Source organism: Amblyraja radiata, chromosome 11, assembly GCF_010909765.2.
Source record: "Amblyraja radiata isolate CabotCenter1 chromosome 11, sAmbRad1.1.pri, whole genome shotgun sequence".
NCBI classification, from domain to species: domain Eukaryota; kingdom Metazoa; phylum Chordata; class Chondrichthyes; order Rajiformes; family Rajidae; genus Amblyraja; species Amblyraja radiata.
Genome location: NC_045966.1, coordinates 15,452,810 through 15,475,266, shown reverse-complemented (window position 1 = coordinate 15,475,266; position 22,457 = coordinate 15,452,810). Strand labels below are relative to the sequence as shown.

At 42.8% G+C, this 22,457-nt stretch overlaps 1 protein-coding gene across 1 annotated transcript in view; it reads right to left on the bottom strand.

The window, feature by feature from the left end:
- Window positions 1-18,444, bottom strand: part of pkd2l2 (polycystin 2 like 2, transient receptor potential cation channel) — a 38,686-nt gene extending 20,242 nt beyond the window's left edge. Inside the window, exons 1-4 of the mRNA XM_033030074.1 lie at window positions 18,381-18,444; window positions 14,928-15,134; window positions 8,998-9,128; window positions 5,102-5,353 (exon numbers count right to left, since the gene is read on the bottom strand). Coding sequence (XP_032885965.1) covers window positions 5,102-5,353; window positions 8,998-9,128; window positions 14,928-15,134; window positions 18,381-18,444 — 654 coding nt within the window. The remainder of the gene's footprint in view (window positions 1-5,101; window positions 5,354-8,997; window positions 9,129-14,927; window positions 15,135-18,380) is intronic.
- Window positions 18,445-22,457: the final 4,013 nt, after the last annotated feature.

Genomic DNA, 22,457 nt, shown 5'->3' with positions numbered 1-22,457 from the left:
GGACCCTGGCATCGAGAGACTTAACGCTTCGCGCTCGTGATGTGCGCAGCGCGCACACTATTTCACATTAAGCTTTTGTAATCCTGTCATGCCACCCCCCTTTTTGAAAAGCTTCGTATGGGCCTGTCTCCAGTAACTTACCAACTACAGATGTTAAGCTTACTGGCCTATAGTTCCCAGCATTTTCCCTGCCGCCCTTCTCGAAAAGAGATACAACATTTGCCATCCTCCAGTCTTCCGGCACCTCTCCTTTATCACCTCTCCAGAAATGCTGCCTGGTCCTCTGAGTTACTCTACAGCTTTCTGTCTTCAAACAGTCTTGTTTCTTACTCCAGATTACAGCATCCACAGTTCTTTTAATAACATTTAAGTTTAATAACATTAAGTGTTCATTTAATAACACTTTAAAAATATATATATTATTCTAATATTTATATTTTAGACCTCGTTTGTGGTAAAATGTCACATTATAAAAGATTGCTGCAAAGGAGTCTATATGGTCCATTGTGAGCATGTTCGCAAAACATTGAGCTATTTTGCTCACTCCCACCTCCCATTACTTGCCCGTTGCTCTACTCTGCATCTGATGAGTTTCAAGTTTGATGAGAGTTTCTTCCTTCACCATCATTTCAGACGTTCCAGACCCCCATTAGATTCATAATCACAAAAGAGTCTGTTTGGCCTATCATATTCAAGTCAATGTTTAAGAAAGAACTGCAGATGCTGGAAATATCGATGGTAGACGAAAATGTTGGAGAACTCAGCGGGTGAGGCAGCATCTATGGAGCGAAGGAATAGGTGGCGTTTCGGGTCGAGCCCCTTCTTCAGACTGATGTGGGGGTTAGGGTTAGGGTCAAGTCAATCATCAAGTGCCCATCTGTACTAATCCCATTTACCAGCACTTGGTCTGTGGCCTTCTATGAATTGGTGATTCAAGTGCTCATCTAGATGCTTCGAAAACATTGTGAGAATGCCTGCCCCCACCAGCCACTCAGGGCAGTGTGTTCTGGTTCCCAACCACCCTCAGGAGAAAATGTGCTTCCAGAAAATATGCTGAGCAAGAAACTGTGAAGAGTGAAGGGATCTTTGTAAGAACTGGAAGAGTGTGAAAAAAGCATATTTTAAATTGCAAAGTGAGGAAGGGATGAAGTGAACTGATGGAGTGTCTATGAGAGGATGCAGACTAAATTTTCCAGGTAACAACTACTTTAAAAACCAGTACTAAATTGGATAAAGTTCATGTGAAATGCTATTTCATATGGAGGGACTGCTAGGATCCCTCGAAGATGTATCTGCTCTGATGATGAGATTTTCTACACTATTGTTTTTCCCCTTATCTCTGGCTCTCCCACTATTACAACTGACAGAGCTTTCAACTGTGTCTTCTCTAATTCACGCACTTCTACTCACATCCCAGCTGTTCCTAGCCAAATCAAGGATATGGTTCCCCTTGTCCATTGGCCCCCACCAGCTCCACATTCAATGGATCATTCCCATTATTTCTGTCATTTTCCACAAGATTCAATCACCATTCTCCTCTTCACTTTCAGCATTCCAAAAGGACCGTTCCTTCATACTGCTTTCCCCAACCCAAACTCCGCTTCTTACAGCACTTTCTCATGCAACTGGGGGAAATTATACATCTGCTCATTCATCTCTTTTTTCCCATTATTCTGGGACCCAATCAATTCTTATGTATTGCAATTCACATGTATTTTTTTAAATTTAGTGCATTACATTGCGTGCTCATGATATGGTTTTGACATTGGATAAAAATGCAGGTTGATCATTTTGCAGAGCAATTAAGTTCAGTCTGCAAACTTGATCTTGATTTTCAGTAACCAGTCACTTAAATTTATTCAATTTAACAGCAGATAATTTACCCCCTTTACTCTCTTTCCGTTGATGTGGATCTATCTTCCAGTTTCTATTTGTTTTGTTTTTGGCTCTCTAGTCTTTAATTGCTACCTTGAAAAGTTTGTTCACTTTTTCAGTTGTCATTCACCTCAAATATCATCTGTTTTCTCTTGATGCTTTGACCCGCAGAGTCTTCCAGCTTTGTCTGTTTTTGTTATGGCTATAACCACTGTATAATCAATGAAAATGTTCTAAACTGGGATTGATAAGAGTTTTTTGTGGCAAGGTCATCAAGCTTTATGGCGCAATAACATGGAGGTGTAGATCAGTCACTGAGGTTACAACCTTCATTGGTATATCTGTAATATTTTGGCCTTATTTAAATGATCATGTCTACATGAAGCATATTGTGTAATTATTCAATGTTAAGCACTTTGATAGATGTGTTAAAAGTCAATAGACAATAGACAAAAGGTGAAGGAGTAGGCCATTTGGCCCTTCGATCCAGCACCACCATTTACTGTGATCATGACTGATCATCCACAATCCGTACCCCGTTCCTGCCTTCTCCCCATATCCCTTGACTCCGCTATCTTTAAGAGCTCTATCTAATTCTCTCTTGAAAGCATCCAGAGAATTGGCCTCCACTGCCTTCTGAGGCAGAGAATTCCACAGATTTACATCTCTGGGTGAAAAAGTTTTTCCTCGTCTTTGTTCTAAATGGCCTACCCCTTATTCATAAACTGTGGCCCCTGGTTCTGGACTCCCCCAACATCGGGAACATGTTTCCTGTCTCCAACATGTCCAATCCCTTAATAATCTTGTACGTTTCAATAAGATACCCTCTCATCCTAAATTCCAGAATATACAAGCCCAGTTGTCACTCCATTCTTTCAACATATGAGTCCTGCCATCCTGGGAATTAACCTCGTGAAATTACGCTGCACTCCCTCAATAGCAAGAATGTTCTTCCTCAAATTGGGAGACCAAAACTGCACACAATATTCCAGGTGTGGTACCACTAGGGCCCTGTACAACTGTAGAAGGACCTCTTTGCTCCTATACTCAATTCCTCTTGTTGTGAAGGCCAACATGCCACTAGCTTTCTTCACTGCCTGCTGTACCTGCATGCTTACTTTCAGTGACTGATGAGCAAGGACACCCAGATCACGTTGTACTTCCCCTTTTCCTAACATGACACCATTCAAATAATAATCTGCCTTCCTGTTCTTGTCACCAAAGTGGATAACCTTACATTTATCCACATTAAACTGCATCTGCCCACTCACCCAACCTGTCCAAGTCACCCTGCAACCTCATAGCATCCTCCTCACAGTTCACACTGCCACCCAGCTTTGTGTCATCTGTAAATCTGCTAATGTTACTCTTAATCCCTTCATCTAAATCATTAATGTATATTGTAAATAGCTGCGGTCCCAGCACCAAGCCTTATGGTACCCCAATAGTCACTGCTTGCCATTCTGAAAGAGACCCGTTAATCCCTACTCTTTGTTTCCTGTCTGCCAACCAATTTTCTATCCATGTCAGTACCTTATCCCCAATACCATGTGCTCTAATTTTACCCACTTATCTCCTATGTGGGACCTTATCAAATGGTTTCTGAAAGTCCAGGTTCATTACATCCACTGGCTCTCCCTTGTCCATTTTCCTAGTTACATCCTCATAAAATTCCAGAAGATTGGTGGCCGATTAGGAAAAGGGGAGATGCAGCGAGACCTGGGTGTCATGGTACACCAGTCATTGAAAGTAGGCATGCAGGTGCAGCAGGCAGTGAAGAAAGCAAATGGTATGTTAGCTTTCATAGCAAAAGGATTTGAGTATAGGAGCACGGATGTTCTACTGCAGTTGTACAGGGTCTTGGTGAGACCACACCTGGAGTATTGCGTACAGTTTTGGTCCCCAAATCTGAGGAAGGACATTATTGCCATAGAGGGAGTGCAGAGAAGGTTCACCAGACTGATTCCTGGGATGTCAGGACTGTCTTATGAAGAAAGACTGGATAGACTTGGTTTATACTCTCTAGAATTTGGGAGATTGAGAGTGGATCTTATAGAAACTTACAAAATTCTTAAGGGGTTGGACAGGCTAGATGCAGGAAGATTGTTCCCGATGTTGGGGAAGTCCAGGACAAGGGGTCACAGCTTAAGGATAAGGGGGAAATCCTTTAAAACCGAGATGAGAAAAACTTTTTTCACACAGAGTGGTGAATCTCTGGAACTCTCTGCCACAGAGGGTAGTTGAGGCCAGTTCATTGGCTATATTTAAGAGGGAGTTAGATGTGGCCCTTGTGGCTAAGGGGATCAGAGGGTATGGAGAGAAGGCATGTATGGGATACTGAGTTGGATGATCAGCCATGATCATATTGAATGGCGGTGCTGGCTCGAAGGGCCGAATGGCCTACTCCTGCACCTAATTTCTATGTTTCTATTAGTAAAGCATGATTTCCCCTTCGTAAATCCATGCTGACTCAGACCGATCCTGTTACTGCTATCCAAATGTGCCGCTATTTCATCTTTTATAATTGGCTCCAGCATCTTCCCCACCATCGATGTCAGGCTAACTGGTCTATAATTCCCTGTTTTCTCTCTCCCTCCTTTCTTAAAAAGTGGTATAGCATTAGCATTAGCTACCCGATGTTTCAGGCCCTCTCGCCGGGATGATCAGAGCTCCGATGTCGGAACGGAAGAACACACTCAGCGGTTTGGAGTTTCCGAATCGGCCGCTCCCTACCGGAGACCACGGCTTCCAAAGTCCACAGGCCGAGCTGGACGGAGCTCCGACACTGGCGGCTCGGAGGGCTTGCAGCCATGTCTCTGTAATTCCCACAACATCATACTTGCCAATTTCTAACTGAGCCTCAAACTCATCCACTTTATTTCTTATACTTTGCGCATTCACATACAACACTTTGAATGTGGTATTTACCTCCCCTCTCACATCGATCACAATTGGCCTTGACCTTACTCTCTTATCCCCTCTCGAACTTTCCTTTCCATTAATTTGCGAGTCTTTTGTAACTTTTCCTGTACTCACTTCCCCTTTAACTCCATCTTTATACTCCCAATTTGTCAACCCCTCCGCCCCGCTATTTAGTTTAAACCCACCCAAAAGTCATATACATTGTTTCTTCATTTGTGTTAAAACTACTATACAAATCATAATTTTCACTCACAGAAATAAATTATCCCTGCAATATTAAAGAAAAAAACATATAGTACACTTACGGTGAACCAGATTTCAGGCCAAATGGTGACTGATCCTCATTGTGAAAAGAATATTCATTATAACAATCTTTAATCAGATCCTTAAAATACTCATTAACAGAACAAGTATTATTGCGCACCCTCAACTGTCGGACTTGAGGGCGTCCTAAAAGGATGCTTTCATAGAAAATGTAGCTTTGGCCTGGATACAAGGGTTTGCCATTGTACCATTCTTTCCAGTAAATATTTCTCAACATTGGCCCTTCAACAAACTGTAAACAGTAATTTTATTAAATTAATCATTAATCTATAATTCATGATTTTTAAAAAAATCTTTAAACATATTATTTAATCTTCTTAATGTACTACATTTACCACTTCATACAGTAATCTTACAATTCCAGAAATACAAATAATTATATAAAGATATAGCAAAAATGTAAGTTGTTCCTATTGCCACAAAGCTCTAGGTTAATTTGAAGCTGTTCCATGCACTGCCCTGATGCAAACATTAGGGATCAATGACATTTTTGTCACCTGTTCTAAATAGAATTGTGGAGTTGCCAGCTTTAGGGTGAGGTTACTTTAGGCAATCTGGCAATTGGAAATGTAAAAAATATGAAAGGCTAGTCACTACATAAAAGGCAACCAGCAATCTGCTAGAGGAACACAGCAGGTCAAACAGCATCTGTGGAGGGAAATGGCCAGTTGACCTTTCAGGTCAGACAACTTCATCTGTAATGAACGACTAGGAGGGAGATTGCCAGTTTCACCATTATCAACCTTTCCCTCCTCTGCAGCTCCTCCAATAAAATCAGGCATTTAAATGAAACCCTTCTATTTGTACTCACATCATAAAAATCTACTGGTGCTCTCACCCAAAGACCAGCTACAGCTTCTTCTCATTGTTTGAACTGCTTTGGATACATTGGAAAGCCATCAGCAGGCTGCTTTCCAACACACCTCTGATTCTCCATAGAATATGCACCACAGAAACAGGATATACAAACATAATGTTATGTATTTTCCATATATCCCCTCTAATAGAAACGTAGAAAATAGGTGCAGGAGTAGGCTATTCGGCCCTTCGAGCCTGCACCGCCATTCAATATGATCATGGCTGATCATCCAACTCAGTATCCTGTACCTGCCTTCTCTCCATACCTCCTGATCCCTCTAGCCACAAGGGCCACAAATAACTCCCTCTTAAATATAGCCAATGAACTGGCCTCTACTACCTTCTGTGGCAGAGAGTTCCAGAGATTCACCACTCTCTGCGTGAAAAATGTTTATCTCATCTCGGTTCGAAAGGATTTCCCCTCTATCCTTATCCTTGGCCTTGTCCTGGACTTCCCCAACATCGGGAACAATCTTCCTGCATCTAGCCTGTCCAATCCCTTAAGAATTTTGTAAGTTTCTATAAGATCCCCCCTCAATCTGCTAAATTCTGGCAATGACAATCCGAGTCTATCCAGTCTTTCTTCATAAGAAAGTCCTGACATCCCAGGAATCAGTCTGGTAAACCTTCTCTGCACTCCCTCTATGGTAATCTTTCTTTACATCATTGTTTCAACAGTAGCTACTATATTCCCCCTTCTTACCTGCTGACCTAACTTCTATGATGCAAATAAAATGCATCTATTCTATTCAAACTCTTTTTCACACCTTCTTCAGGACTTCCTTATCCTTATTGTAATATAGAAACTGGAATTATATTCAGTAACCCTCGTATGGTTTGATCAATTTATTTAAGAAAACTATACCACAATTATAACCTTGTAACAGGCCACCAATGTATCTTATTTTTTATTAATCTTATTTCCAAACCTCCTCAAGAAATATCTGTTCACTTGCATATTTTTGCTATTTGTTTCCTCGTGACCTTTACCCTAGTGGTTCTGAATTAAATTATATTCTGATCACCGTTTCAAAAAAGTTCATTCACTGGACCATCCTTTGCTTCATTTGGGACCACTAATCCCACGACAGCTTCCTTCCATGTCTACCTATAAATGTATTGATTAATAAACCTTACATATATATTTTCTAATGAAAAGCTTTTGCCTATCAGATCTATGCCAGCTCTCAGAACAATCAGATTCATCCACCAATTTCCCCCTACATTGTCATCAGTCTATTGCCTTCCACAGATGCTGCTTGACCAGCTGAATTCTTCAAACAGTTTGTGTTTTTTGCTTCCCTACAACCTTTCTGCTACAATCTCATTAATTATCTGATTTTATCACTAACTTACACACTATACGAGGTAATTCACGAGTTCTCCCGAGTTTTCCCCTGATTCGAACTCGGAGAATGTCCGTAGCGGGTCCGTAGAGAGTGAGCGGAGGGTTGTACGTTCAGGGGGGGGAAGAGGTTAGAGTAAGTCAAGGCAGTGGAAATGTTGAGGCGGTTGATGTCCCGCCGGCAGTTGGAAATGAAAAGGTCTAAAGAAGGTAGAGGGCCATCCGGGGTAGTCTAAGAGGAGGGGGTCCAGTGGAGACAGGAGAAGAGGTCATCACTGGGTGGTGAGGACTCCTTCCCATAGAAAAAGGCACAGAGGTGGAGGCGACGGAAGAAGAGCTCTACATCGTGGCGGGCCTAGAACTCGTTGAGGTGGGGGCGGCAGGGAACAAAGGTGAGAACAGACTGTTCCATATCAGAAAGGGGAGGTCAGAGGGGATGACAAGACAGACTATATTGAAATTCTATTTCAATACGTTAGGATACAGCATCAATGATATGGAGCAACAGAGAAAACTAGGACATAGGGCAGATTATAGAATACCAATGATGTGCACAGAACTCTCCATAACTTGTGAAAGCTCCAAATGTACAGCAATTATTGGTGTGTGAAAATGAACCTTCCAATAGCTGAATCTTAAATCTGCATTCCTGCCATTTAAAGAACATTGTATTTGCATTCCATGCATTATTTTACTTTGTATGGCTCAGTCACACAGAGTGGTAAATCTCTGGAACTCTCTGCCACAGAAGGTAGTTGAGGCCAGTTCATTGGCTATATTTAAGAGGGAGTTAGATGTGGCCCTTGTGGCTAAAGGGATCAGGGGGTATGGAGAGAAGGCAGGTACAGGATACTGAGTTGGATGATCAGCCATGATCATATTGAATGGGAAATGTAGAATGTCGAAGGGCCGAATGGCCTACTCCTGCACCTATTTTCTATGTTTCTATGTCACTCAGATATCTGTTATTGCTTCTACTTGCAAGAATGTACTAAGGCTTATTTGTTCCTCATTTTCTGTATCTATCATTGTTTTACAGTTTCAAGGACATCCCTGAAATTGGCATCTTCATGGTAGATTGTGACTCCTTTAATACAAGTGTGCAAGATTAGTTGAATGCGCCAATAATTATTCTGGAATGTACTCACAGTTGCTGGTGAAGGAGGAAGGGATGCAGATTTAAGCATTTAGAAAGTTCATTTCAATATGTCAATAACTGCTATAATTTTGGTATGTTTGCTAAGAATTGTTCACAAGATGTTGTAAAGTGTAAGGATTCTCGTGCATTTCAGCAATATTCTATAGTAAAGCATCGAGCATGCTGTTACCTCAATGGATACTTGCTGAGCTCTTCCAATGACAATATGTGCTACTTGTAGTAGTATTTTTTTCTGCTCGGGCTTTGCAGTGTTCGTTCTCAATCATCATCTCCATTTTAAATAGAATTGGAAACCAAATGAATAAAATGTAAAAATATAGAAGAGTGCTGAGATTTTTTAAATTTACAATATCACTGGGTACTTCAAAGAACAAGTACGCAGGGCTTGGGCTCACCTTCGCTTTGAACGTCTTTTCTTCCCAATTGAAACATAACCAAAAAATGCTGTTGCTTTTAGTTACTGAAGCACTATTAAAAAAGCATATCAAAGTTCATTTAAAAGTCATCTTAGTACCTCCCAGAAATTTGCCATGCTGTTTATTGAATTGAAGTTTATGCCATTGATATAGGAGGTCGATTCTAGAAATAGCTGAGACATAACTTTGGTGAAGAAGTACATATTATAATTTACCATTCCAAAGGTCACTGTAGAAGAAGAAAAAAAGTGAAAGCGCAGGGAACATAAAAAGAATGTTGCACACCATACGTATATCATAAAATAATTAAAATCTACTTAATAACACCAATTAATGTGGTTTCCCGATCCATGAATAATTTAGCATATGCATAGCCCAATCCCTGAGCTACTTTGAATTTCAATCTATTCCAATTTGTGTTCTTGTGCTTCCTTTATGAACATTTAAATTCTATGCTGCCTTTTGACTTTGTTCTCATAGAAAGAAGCATGATGTGAAATGAGCCTCTTTTCTGTGGAGTTCAAATTATTCAGATGTATACATTTCTTTGAGTGCTTGACTACGTAGTTGCTAAGAAGCAATTTCTCTGGCTGGAGAATCTAGACAAAATCTTAGTATAACTGCAAGAAAATTTCCTTGCTGTTATACCACAACCATCTTGCAATGAAGAAAACATTTGTCTTCTTAATTGCTTGTTGTACTTGCAGTAAACTTTATGTAAAAAAGATGCCCAAATCCTGAAAAATCCCAATGCTTATTAGACTAGTCTTTTTATTAAAATATCTGCTTTTTCATTCTATCTGCTAAAACTCTATCTGCTAAAGATAGGGCTGGCGGTGACTTCACTGAAACTCCGGTAACTGGAGCTGGGTCCGTTGCGGAGCTTCGGGTCTGTGGAGCGGCTGCGGGCGGCGGCGCTGAACTTTCCATCGGGAGCCTGGGATCTCTTGATGAGATCGCCAGTTGAGCTCCATTCGGTGCGGCCCTGTCGGCTCCGGAAGCCACGGTCTCGAGTAAGGAGGCCCGACTATGGGTGGACATGGGGATGGGACTGGACTTTGTGCCTTTCCCCACAATGGGAACCATTGTGGGGGGATGTTTTGATGTTGAAACTATCTATTACTGTCATGTTGTATTCTTTTTTTTTATGTGCTGCATGGCAAAAAGAATTTCACTACACCTAAAGGTGTATGTGACCAAATAAATTTGAACTTGAACTAAAAATGCTAATTCTACATCAGGTCAATTATGGTGCTTTCTTTGCCCATTAATTAGATTGTGTGCTGCCTCTTTATTTCATACTCAATTTATTTATTCAACTTAGTTCACCTACCCCTTGCCTGGCAAGCAAAGCAAAATCCTGCCTCAATTTTAAAATTCTCATATTTTTATCAGATGCTTTCACACCTCCATCTCTGGCCCTTTCAACATCCTTAGATTTTTTTACATGCGCAGTAGCCAAGCTTTTCCATTCTACATTTCCCACGCTAAATCATTTGAGTTCCTAAATGTATTTCCTGCTTTAAAGATGCACCTCAAAGTCTTAATAAGGTAAGTTTTAATCTACAATTAGAGAGGGAGAAGGAAAAATCAGAAGTTCAGTATTACAATTGAACAAAGGGGACCATGGAGCCATGAGGGAGGAGCTGGCGAAAGTTGACTGGAAAGATACCCTAGGCAGGGTATAATACAGAAGGTGCAGGATCAGTTCATTCCATTTCATTCCAAAGAGAAAGAAAGATTCGAAGGGGAGTAAGGGGCGACCGTGGCTGACAAGGGAAGTCAGGGACAGTATAAAAATAAAAGAGAAGTATAACATAGCAACGATTTGTGGGAAGGCAGAAGATAACTAAAAAGGCAATACAGGGAGAAAAGATGAGGTATGAAGGTAAGCTAGCCAAGAATATAAAGGAGGATAGTAAAAGCTTCTTTAGGTATGTGAAAAGGAAAAAATTAGTTAAGACCAAAGTTGGACCCTTGAAGACTGAAACGGGTGAATTTATTATGGGGAACAAGGAAATGGCAGACGAGATGAACAGGTACTTTGGATCTGTCTTCACTAAGGAAGACACAAACAATCTCCCTGATGTACTGTGTTTAAGAAGGAACTACAGGTGCTGGAAAATCGAAGGTACACAAAAATGCTGGAGAAACTCAGCGGGTGCAGCAGCATCTATGGAGCAAAGGAAATAGGCAACGTTTCGGCCCGAACCATTACCTATTTCCTTCGCTCCATAGATGCTGCTGCACCCGCTGAGTTTCTCCAGTATTTTTGTGTACCTCCCTGATGTACTATTGGCCAAAGGATCTAGGGTGATGGAGAAACTGAAGGAAATTCACATTAGGCAGGAAATGGTGTTGGGACTGAAGGCTGATAAATCCCCAGGGCCTGATGGTCTGCATCCCAGGGTACTTAAGGAAGTGGCTCTAGAAATCATGGACGCATTGGTGATCATTTTCCAATGTTCCATAGATTCAGGATCAGTTCCTGTGGATTGGAGGGTAGCTAATGCTTTTTAAGAAAGGTGGGATAGAGAATACAGGGAATTATAGACCAGTTAGCCTGACATAGGTGGTGGGGAAGATGCTGGAGTCAATTATAAAAGATGAAATAGCGGCACATTTGGATAGGCTTCTGGAATTATTTGAGGATGTAACTAGGAAAATGGACAAGGGAGAGCCAGTGGATGTTATGTACCTGGACTTTCAGAAAACATTTGATAAGGTCCCACATAGGAGATTAGTGGGCAAAATTAAAGCAAAGAGGTCCTTCTGTTGTTGTACAGGGCCCTGGTGAGACCACACCTGGCGAATGTTGTGCAGTTTTGGTCTCCAAATTTGAGGAAGGACATTCTTGCTATTGAGGGAGTGCTGCGTAGGTTCACGAGGTAAAATCCCGGGATGGCGGGACTGTCATATGTTGATAGAATGGAGCGGCTGAGTTTGTATACTCTGGAATTTAGAAGGATGAGAGGATATCATATTGAAATATATAAGATTATTAAGGGTTTGGACACGCAGGAAACATGTTCTCGATGTTGGGGGAGTCCAGAACCAGGGGCCAGAGTTTAAGAATAAGGGGTAAGCCATTTTGAACAGAGATGAGGACAAACTTTTTCACAAAGAGGGTTGTGAATCTGTGGAATTCTCTGCCTCAGAAGGCAGTGGAGGCCAATTATCTTGATGCTTTCAAGAGAGAGTTAGATAGAGCTCTTAAAGATAGTGGAGTCAGGGGATTTGGGGAGAAGGCAGGTATGGGGTAGTGACTGGTGTCCTTGTACACCAGTCACTGAAAGTTGGCGTGCAGGTACAGCAGGCAGTGAAGAAAGCTAATGGAATGTTGGCCTTCATAACAAGAGGATTTCAGTATAGGAGTAAAGAGGTTCTTCTGCAGTTGTATAGGTCTCTGGTAAGACCACATCTGGAGTATTGAGTACAGTTTTGGTCTCCTAATTTGAAGAAGGACATCCTTGTGATTGAGGCAGTGCAGCGTAGGTTCACGAGATTGATCCCTGGGATGGCGGGACTGTCATATGAGGAAAGATTGAAAAGACTAGGCTTGTATTCACTGGAGTATAGAAGGATGAGGAGGGATCTTATAGAAACATATAAAATTATAAAAGAGCTGGACAAGCTAGATGCAGGAAAAATGTTCCCAATGTTGGGCGAGTCCAGAACCAGGGGCCACAGTCTTAGAATAAAGGGGAGGTCATTTAAGACTGAGGTGAGAAAAAACTTTTTCATCCGGAGAGTTGTGAATTTATGGAATTCCCTGCAACAGAGGGCAGTGGAGGCCAAATCACAGGATGGATTTAAGAGAGAGTTAGATAGAGCTCTAGGGGCTAGTGGAATCAAGGGATATGGGAAGATGGCAGGCACGGGTTATTGATTGGGGACGATCAGCCATGATCACAATGAATGCGGGTGCTGGCTCGAAGAGCCGAATGGCCTCCTCCTGGACCTATTTTCTATGTTTCTATGGGTACTGATTGTGGATGATCAGCCATGATCACAGTGAATGGCGGTGCTGGCTCGACGGGCCGAATGGCCTGCTCCTGCACCTATTGTCTATTGTCTACCTCTTTAACCACGGGCTGTTACTTAACCTGACCCAATATATCATTATGTGGTCAGTGTCAAAATTTGTTTCATAATATATGCAAGAGATACCTTAGGACGTTTCACTTAATCAGAAGTGTTGCATAATGTAATTTACAGTTATTAATTTGAGTCACGATATACTTGGAACAATGCAATTAACATTAAAATCAACCAATCAATAAAAATGTTGAATCAGTTAGGAAATCAATTTTGCATTCAATTTCTAAACATTAAATAGCTGTAGTTTACCACTTAAAGGTTTTCATCTTAACAATTTCTTTTTTTTTGCATTTTAATTCAATAGTTTCATAAGAATTCTTCCCCCTAAAGAGTAATGACACCTTGCAAAGGTTCAATTAATCACCAGATTTCTCATAGGTTTTCAAATCTATTTATCTCTATTACGCTTTATATACTTAAATAATCACATATGGCATTACAAACATAAATTTATACTATAATGTTATGTATTTCAATGATTTTCAGTTCCTTGCCCGCCTATATTAAAACCTGTGACTCTGAATGAAGATTTGTGCTCATTCTCATTCTCCCTACTTATCCACCTCATTTATCTTTTTCCAAACACCTTTATTCCTGAGTTTCTACAGCCATGTGAACTCTAATCTGCACTAATTTTCGCTACCTAACCCACAATATCTTTGCCATCTTCTTCCCAATTCATTTAAGTAACTCTCACATTCTAGCTGCAGATGGCACCATCCTACCTTATGCCACCAATTGAACATTTGTTATAACAGCCCCTGACAGTCCACTGCATAAATAGTTTCTGAATGCAGAATTGTTGAACTAATCAAATCCTATTGCTTTTTCTCAGGGTAACCAATTTATTCGGAAATATATAGGTTATTAGTATATAAGTTATAATGTTATTTGATCCACACTCCATACCAGTTGGTGGCGGTAATGCACTAAAAAGTTGTTTGCCAACCGCCAAAAAAAACTACATAGAAGAAGAAGAAGTTTGTTGAACTATCTCCTTGCATTTAATTGATTGGCCATGTCTTAGTTTGGTTACCCCAGAAATGTGCATTTGGCTTATTCAGCTCCCATCATTTAAGTTTCGTAATGTCGTTGTTCTCTGGGATACTTGCAATCCCGTGAGTTACTATTTAGCAACTGTTTCCTGAGGTAACAGACTCAAACAGTAGTTTGGTTTCATCTGCAAAAATTCTTAATAGGTCCACTCTGACTGAGGAATGACAAGGGAATGGAACGGCTACAAGTGAATGTCTCTAATGCTAACCACTCTTGTAAGGTCAGTGTGTTTTGAAGAATGAAGTCCACACTTAAATGTTCTCCACTGTAGTTGTACCTTCATATAGATGATATTGGAATGTTTAGGTCAATTTATGGGGCCTAGCTGCAATGTTCATATTTCAGACGGTTTTATGACCTAGTGTGTAATATTTGGTGGACTGTGTGGGGTGGGAGGACCCGTTGCTCCTCCCGTGCAGCAGGTGGCGCTGCACAGGACAAGGGAGATGTCTTGTATATAGTTTATCCCAAAGATCTGGTTTATTCTGTGGGCAGGCAGTATGTGTGCAGCCATTCTGACTGGTTTTGCTGCCAGCATAGAGTGAAACATTAAAAACTTCTGTTGTAAACTAAAGACTCTCAAATTTTGTGCAGACCTAGAAAACGAACACGAAAGAGTGCATCACAAGTGCCTGGACTATCAGTACAATAAGTAATTCATGATCACGTTTTGCCATCTCATGTGTATCAGGTGTTTATCAAGTCTCTGGATACAAGTGTCCAATGAAGTTGCATGATGGCATCAAACACCACGTTACTTATCACTATGCTTCCTTCCTAATTGTAGAGCTTATCAAACTGTTAGAAACCTTGCACAAACTAGGCTGTATCAAAATAACCACGAGAATACAAAATGCATTTTGATACTTACATATGGATAGATCCAACAGAAAAATTAAATAGATTAGAAACTCTTGCAGTGTAGATTGCACACGTGCCTCCTGGTCTTCAGTCAATTTAGTACCAGCTAAATATGATGGGAATTGGGAGGGAAAAGATTCAATTTTGTTTAAAGATTTTACTGCATTGCAATATAGTGTAGAATGTGAAAGTAACTCAGCTGCAATGAACCTTCTTACTCAACACGTTTGTGCCACATGTTCCACAGATATTTCATGGAAAGTCTTTAAACTTTTAGAACATGCGCTTGAATTCAATTCAATCTCGTGAATTTAAAATTCAAGTCTATCTGGAAAAATATCACCATGAGAATATTTGGATTTCTTAACAAGGTACCGACAGTTTGATCAAATAATCAAAAACATAACAAATGAAGGCAGATTAATACTTGTATGAAGACAGACTACAAATAAATGGACTGCCGAGGGATCTAGGTGTTTTGTGGATAAATCATAAAAGGTTTGCAAGCACAATAAACCATATGGAATATTGCCCTTTATTATTAAGTGGTTAGACTTTAAACATAAATAAGTATTGTTACAATTGTACAGGGTGATGAAGAGGCCGTTTGGAGTACTATCTACAATTTTGGTTGAATTATTTAAGAAATAATATACTAGTATTGGTGGCAGGCCAATAGAGACTGGCTAGGCTAATTTCTGGAGTGAGAACATTAGTCTATCACAAATTGTGGGGGGAAAGGGTAGAGCTGTGTATTCTTTAAGGTTTAGAAAAAGGTTGCATGTAATTGAAATACTTAAGATCTTAACGGTGGATATTGAACTGATTCAATGAGTAGAGGAGCTTCAATTCAATAGAATAGAAGGAGCATAGTTACTAGATCAAATGGTAGGCATTTAAAACTGAAGTTAGTAATCTGGTTGGTTAAGGAAATACCCTGCTTGTCCAGTAGTCCACAGAAAGTCTGGGGAAAAGTTCATCATTACTTATGAAATCAAAGCAACCAGAAAAGCACCGTCAACCAGAGGGTTGACGGTGGATATGCAATGGAAGACATTTAAAGACTGCATGGATGAACTACAAAAATTGTTCATCCCAGTTTGGCAAAAGAATAAATCAGGGAAGGTAGTGCATCCGTGGATAACAAGGGAAATCAGGGATAGTATCAAAGCGAAGGATGATGCGTACAAATTAGCCAGAAAAAGCAGCATACCAGAGGACTGGGAGAAATTCAGAGACCAGCAGAGGAGGCCAAAGGGCTTAATTAGGAAAGGAAAAATAGATTATGAAAGAAAACTGTCAGGGAACATAAAAACTGACTGCAAAAGTTTTTATAGATATGTGAAAAGAAAGAGATTAGTTAAAACAAATGTAGGTCCCTTGCAGTCAGAAACAGGTGAGTTGATCATGGGGAACAAGGATATGGCGGACCAATTGAATAACTACTTTGGTTCCGTCTTCACTAAGGAAGACATAAATAATCTGCTGGAAATAGCAGGTGACCCGCGCGGGTCAAAGGAGTTGGAGGAATTGAGTGAAATCCGGGTTAGCCAGGAAGTGGTGTTGGGTAAATTGAATGGATTAAAGGCCGATAAATCCCCAGGGCCAGATAGGCTGCATCCCAGAGTACTTAAGGAAGTAGCTCCAGAAATAGTGGATGCATTAGTAATAATCTTTCAAAACTCTTTAGATTCTGGAGTAGTTCCTGAGGATTGGCAGGTAGCAAACGTAACCCCACTTTTTAAGAAGGGAGGGAGAGAGAAAACGGGGAATTACAGACCAGTTAGTCTAGGGGAAGGACATTATTGCCATAGAGTGCAGAGAAGGTTCACCAGACTGATTCCTGGGATGTCAGGACTGTCTTATGAAGAAAGACTGGATAGACTTGGTTTATACTCTCTAGAATTTAGGAGATTGAGTGGGGATCTTATAGAAACTTACAAAATTCTTAAGGGGTTGGACAGGCTAGATGCAGGAAGATTGCTCCCGATGTTGGGGAAGTCCAGGACAAGGAGTCACAGCTTAAGGATAAAGGGGAAATCCTTTAAAACCGAGATGAGAAGAACTTTTTTCACACAGAGAGTGGTGAATCTCTGGAACTCTCTGCCACAGAGGGTAGTCGAGGCCAGTTCATTGGCTATATTTAAGAGGGAGTTAGATGTGGCCCTTGTGGCTAAAGGGATCAGGGGGTATGGAGAGAAGGCAGGTACAGGATACTGAGTTGGATGATCAGCCATGATCATATTGAATGGCGGTTCAGGCTCGAAGGGCCGAATAAATAATAAATTTTATATTTAATGGGCGCCTTTCATACAAAATCTCAAGGACACCTTACATAGTAAAACATATAATCAGAGTAAAATAAGTAATAAAGACATCACAGAGACACAAATTAAAAACAGAATTCATTCCAAAAACAGAAAATCAAAAACACAGTGTGAAGAGAGAGCAGCGGCAACCAATTCGTGCCAGCGTCCACTCTCTCTTCACGGCAGCCATCTTGGACACAGACCTACAGGATTACATTAGACAAAAAAATCATCCCCCCACAATGGACACCACTGTGGGGGAAGGCACAATGTCCAGTCCCCACCCCATGTTCACCCCAAAGTCAGGCCTATTGAGGCCACCGCAATTGCCTCTACGGAGGCCCGATGTCCCTGGCCGTTCTCACCGGGTGGTCTTGCCCCGGCGTCGGGAGAGTCCTTTCGGCGGCTGGGCCACCTGGAACGGCCGCTTCCTGGTTGGAGCCCGCGGCTGCCGAAGCCGACAAGGCCGCGCCGGTTTGGAGCACCCAGGCTCCCGTTGGTAAAGTTGGCGCCGCCTCTCCGCTCCGCAGACCCGCAGCCCGGAGATGTTGCTCTCGGCGGTCCAGCTCGCCAGAGCTCCAGCGCGGCGACCCAGGCAAGGCATCGCCCGCTCCGCGATAGCGCTCCAACACTGTGCCGCCACCGAGGCCAAGCTGCTGGGCGGTGCCCGCCAGGAAACGGCGCTCCAAGCCCGCTGGTAGGCCACGAGGACGGGTCAGCGGGCAGCCCGGAGAAAAAGCTGCCTCACCGACCAGGTAGGGACCTAGAAATAAAGTTGAGACCTACCCCCCACATTAAAAAGTCCATATCCCCTACAAACGAAAAACAGGACTCACTAAAAACTATAAAAAAAACGAATTAAAACGGACGGCTGCTGGCTAGCAGCCGTTCACCAAGATGGCTCCTCCTCCGTGATGGCCTACTCCTGCACCTAATTTCTATGTTTCTAAAAGGGATCAATCATTCTCCTCGAGATACACATAACAAGATACATTTAGAGTGAGTCGTGTTTAACCGAGAAATAAAACCCCAAGATCTGCACAAAGAAGCACTAAAGAAAACGGCTTCCAAGGGCGAGGGGCTGTGGCACCAATGTGATTTGCTATTCCATTCTGCGAATAGTTTATGAACTCATCAGAACCACATACTCCCACCTTTTCTGCCCCTCGTTCTTGCGAGTTTACTGCCCAGTACCCTAATCGCTTGCTTCGCCAACATGTTTCGCCTCAGCCGTTTGGAATTACTACAGGATTAATGATTGTTCCGCTGATTTATTGATCACTCCGACGCCACCAGACAGTTGAGTCGATGCACTCGTTATGCTGGCGCCTTAAGGGAGTTGGAAATGGAGTTTAACGGTTTTCCTTCCCGCGGTCGTTGGGTTGAACTTGAGTTTGTCCGCGCGCTCCGGGAGGGGGAGGGGAGGCAGCGCGCGCCCGCCCGCCCGGAGCGGGAAACCGTTGCGAGCAGCGCGCGCGCGCCCGCCCGGAGCGGGAAACCGTTGCGAGCAGCGCGCGCGCGCGCCCGGAGCTGGAAACCGCCGCAGTCTCGTCTTCAATGTGTCGAAGATGGCGGGTGAGCAGGTTCTACTATTTGCACCACATGAGTTTCATAGGCTGAAGTATAATTTCACTTACCGTAAGATGACGGGGGACATGAGTTATAAAGGGCCCTTCACTCTCCAGAAGGATCATTCACTCAGTCTGAAGAAGGTCACGACTCGAAACATCACCCATTCCTCTCTCCAGAGATGCTGCCTCCTGACCCGCTGAGTTACTCCAGCTTTTTCAAAAAGTTTTTGTGTCATTTTCTGTATCATTTATTCGACTTGGGAGCTCGTTTGGGAATATTATGAATGCAGAGGTTGCGGACACCATTGGCAGGTCCAATATTTATTGGCCATCGTGAACTACCTTCTTGATAAATTGAAAATAATTTATTGTTATTGTCATTCTGTCATTTATCCTTGAAACCAGTGTTACGGTGCTAATTTGTTAGGTGCCGGAGCTGTCAAACAGGGGCGTCATTTCCGGTTTTGCTTGGGGGTGGGGCAAGCCAGTATCCCAAGAGGCAAAGATCCTATAGCTATAAGATCCGCTATAAGATCTTTGCCAAGAGGGTCAAACAAGATTATAGCCTATTACTACATCCCAGTGTATAACTAGTACAATAAAACATATAATACTTAATTTAATAATATGACAAAATATTGCACGGTTGCACTCACTAATTATCATGAAATATAATTATCAAGCAAGTAAAGAAAAAGACGGTAATTGTGTATTTTTACAGAGGTGCCGGCCTGGCGCCAACTCGCCCTGACTCCCGCAGCTCTGGGCCTTAACTCACCCACTCACTCACTCACTCACTCACTCACCCACTCACTCACTCACCCACTCACACACACACACCCACTCACGCATCCACCCACACACACTCACATCCACACACTCACCCACTCACTCAACCACCCACTCACTCACTGACACACTCTCTCCCACTCACTCTCTCACCCACCCACTCACTCACCCACCCACTGACTCAGCCCTGCAATGGACCACAACTCTACTTCATTCGACGCCAGATCCACACATTCAACAAACCTATCTGGACTCTACCAAGGATCACAAGCTTGCCCGCCTCAAGACCGGTCCCTCCACCGGCACTGCTCGACTCGACTGCGGCGCTGCCTGCACGACCATCGCAAGGCCGAGATGGCCACCATTAGGAGCAGCAACAACATCCACCGCCTCTCCGACCCTCACCACCTTTCCGGCCAAACCCAGGCCCGGACCACCGAAACTGCTGTGGCTGCTGACTCTCTCCGCCTCCCCGGGGCCACCGATGCTGCTGCTGCCGACCTTCACTGTCTCGCTGGGGCCACTGATGCTGCTGCCGCGACCCTCCACGGGCCTCCACCAGCGACTCCATCGAACCTCGCCTCTCCACCGGCCACCAGTGAGCCGGAGGCGTCACCTCACCGGAGTTCCAGACTTAACACCAGGTCCACAACCACCACGTTGCAGACAGCACGTGGTCTGGTTCTGCTGGGTCCTGTTGCCCCCCCCCCCCCCTCCTCCTCCTCCTCCTCCTACAGGGAACCTCAATAGTGATGGGTTGTGGCGGTCCCTGGGGATTAGGCCACTCCTTGGGTCATCCCCCTCGGCTCTTGAGGGCCAGGGACGATTGTCTGCTCACGGGGTTTCCCGGAAGTTGCTCCGGGGGCGTTCTGTGTGTTTGCCACGATTCATTAAACGACTTCTGAACCTGCTTGGCGCCTGGCCTTTTCCTGACCTCGTCCAGGCCACTACAACAGGTGACCCCGACGTTCATCACGCATCGTGATGGAAAACAACGCCGTTGCGCTGAAGCTCCCGACTTTGTGGACCGAAGAGCCTGATATCTGGTTCCAGCAGGCAGAGGCACAGTTTGCTCTACAAGGGCTGACGGTAGATGAAACTATGTACTTTTACCTGGCGTCTGGTCTTTTCCTGACCTTGTCCACGCCACTACAGGGACTTCCCCTTCCCCCTCTTTTAAACAGGTTACCCCGACCACACACCCGCTAGTTAAAATTCCCACTTTTTTTGTTTTTGTTTTTTTACAGAGGTGCTGGAGTGCCGCTCCCGTGAGCTCCGGCAGTACTACACCTCAAAGATACTGGAGGAGCAAGATAGACCACTAGGCGAAAAACCCGTAGTTGGTCATGGGTAATTTTTTCGCGCCATTTCGGGAATCAAATATATGAGGTTTTTTTAATCGACTTCTGTCATGGCGTCCACATCTACAAGCAAAAGTGCTCGAATCGCCAATGTAAGCGACCCAACCTGTCTTCAGGTTCCCCACTAAAGACGAAAGGTAAGAAAAAAAGATTTCCGACCGCCGGCCCGCGGCCTATAACATCGTGAAGCCCACGTCTCCGGCAGGAAGCGGCCGAATCGGGACCTCCAAGCCGCGGAGTGTCCCGAATCGGCTTGTTGAGGCACAAATGTCGTGAATAAATGATTTCTTTATTCAGGCATTGTAGGTAAGATATACATACACGTATAGCACTCTAACATAATAGTCATTGTTGCCGCTGAGAGGCTGTTGCCTCGTTGGCTCGAGCTGAGCTCCTGCTGAGATGGCAGGACACTCATGAAGAGAGAGCGAGAGAGGGAAGGTCGGTTCTTATATACTAGGGCACACCCCTATACCACGTGACCCTACCCCCGACTGCCGAGGGTTCACATAGCAAGAGTGGCCTAACCACTAGGTGCCACTACAGACTTGTGTTTAAGCCGCTTTGTAATGGTGTTTAAAATACATGATAAATGGTGTTATAGGGGACGAGGAGCACACATTAAAGCCTTAATTTCCTTCCCAATGTATGATGACTGTAACATATATAATTCTATTCTTATGATCCCAACAATGTATTATATTATATAAGACATTTTTTGGTACATGAGCAAGTTATTAGAAAGTCTTCTTTTATAGATCTAGACTTACCACAATAATAAAGGTAGACAAAAATCTGGAGAATTTCTCCAGCATTTTTGTCTACCGTCGATTTTCCAGCATCTGCATTTCCATCTTAAACAATAATAAAGGTATCAATTTTTACACTGCTTTACATTTTTGGTTTTGTTCTTGTTGTAAGGCATGCATGCTAGTGTAAGCTCTTCTACATTTAAGATAAATTGACCTATTAGAGGAAAAATGCATCTTCAATATACATGTCTCTCCCCACCCTTGAAAACAATTGAATTTAAGTGATATGTCATCCATTCTGCAGGTATGTAGTTATAATCAAATTTGTTCTTATAAATTAATTCTATATGATATTTTACTGCAATTTCAGATGTCGACAGCGGGTCCAGAATACTCATCGACAAGATCTCCTACACCGAACTACGGAGTACTTGTCAAACAACTGCCGTCTTTGTTCTGAACACTTCGATCTTGACCAGTTTTCAAACAAGCAGACCAAGAACAGGCTAAATTGGAATGCAGTTCCAACACTCTTTGACATCCTGAACCCACTGAAACGTCTGTCCTCCCAATGCAGGATACTCAAGAGGAGGAATGAGAACCTCCCATCTGCACCAAAGCCTTCAATGCAGCAAATTGTGATTTGTTAGCCTCACAAAATAATGCAAATGACAATTTATTTATTATTGTATATACGTTGGACATTTTGTCCTTTGGGGTAAGCAGGGGTGGGGGTTATCATTGTTTGAAATACGTTG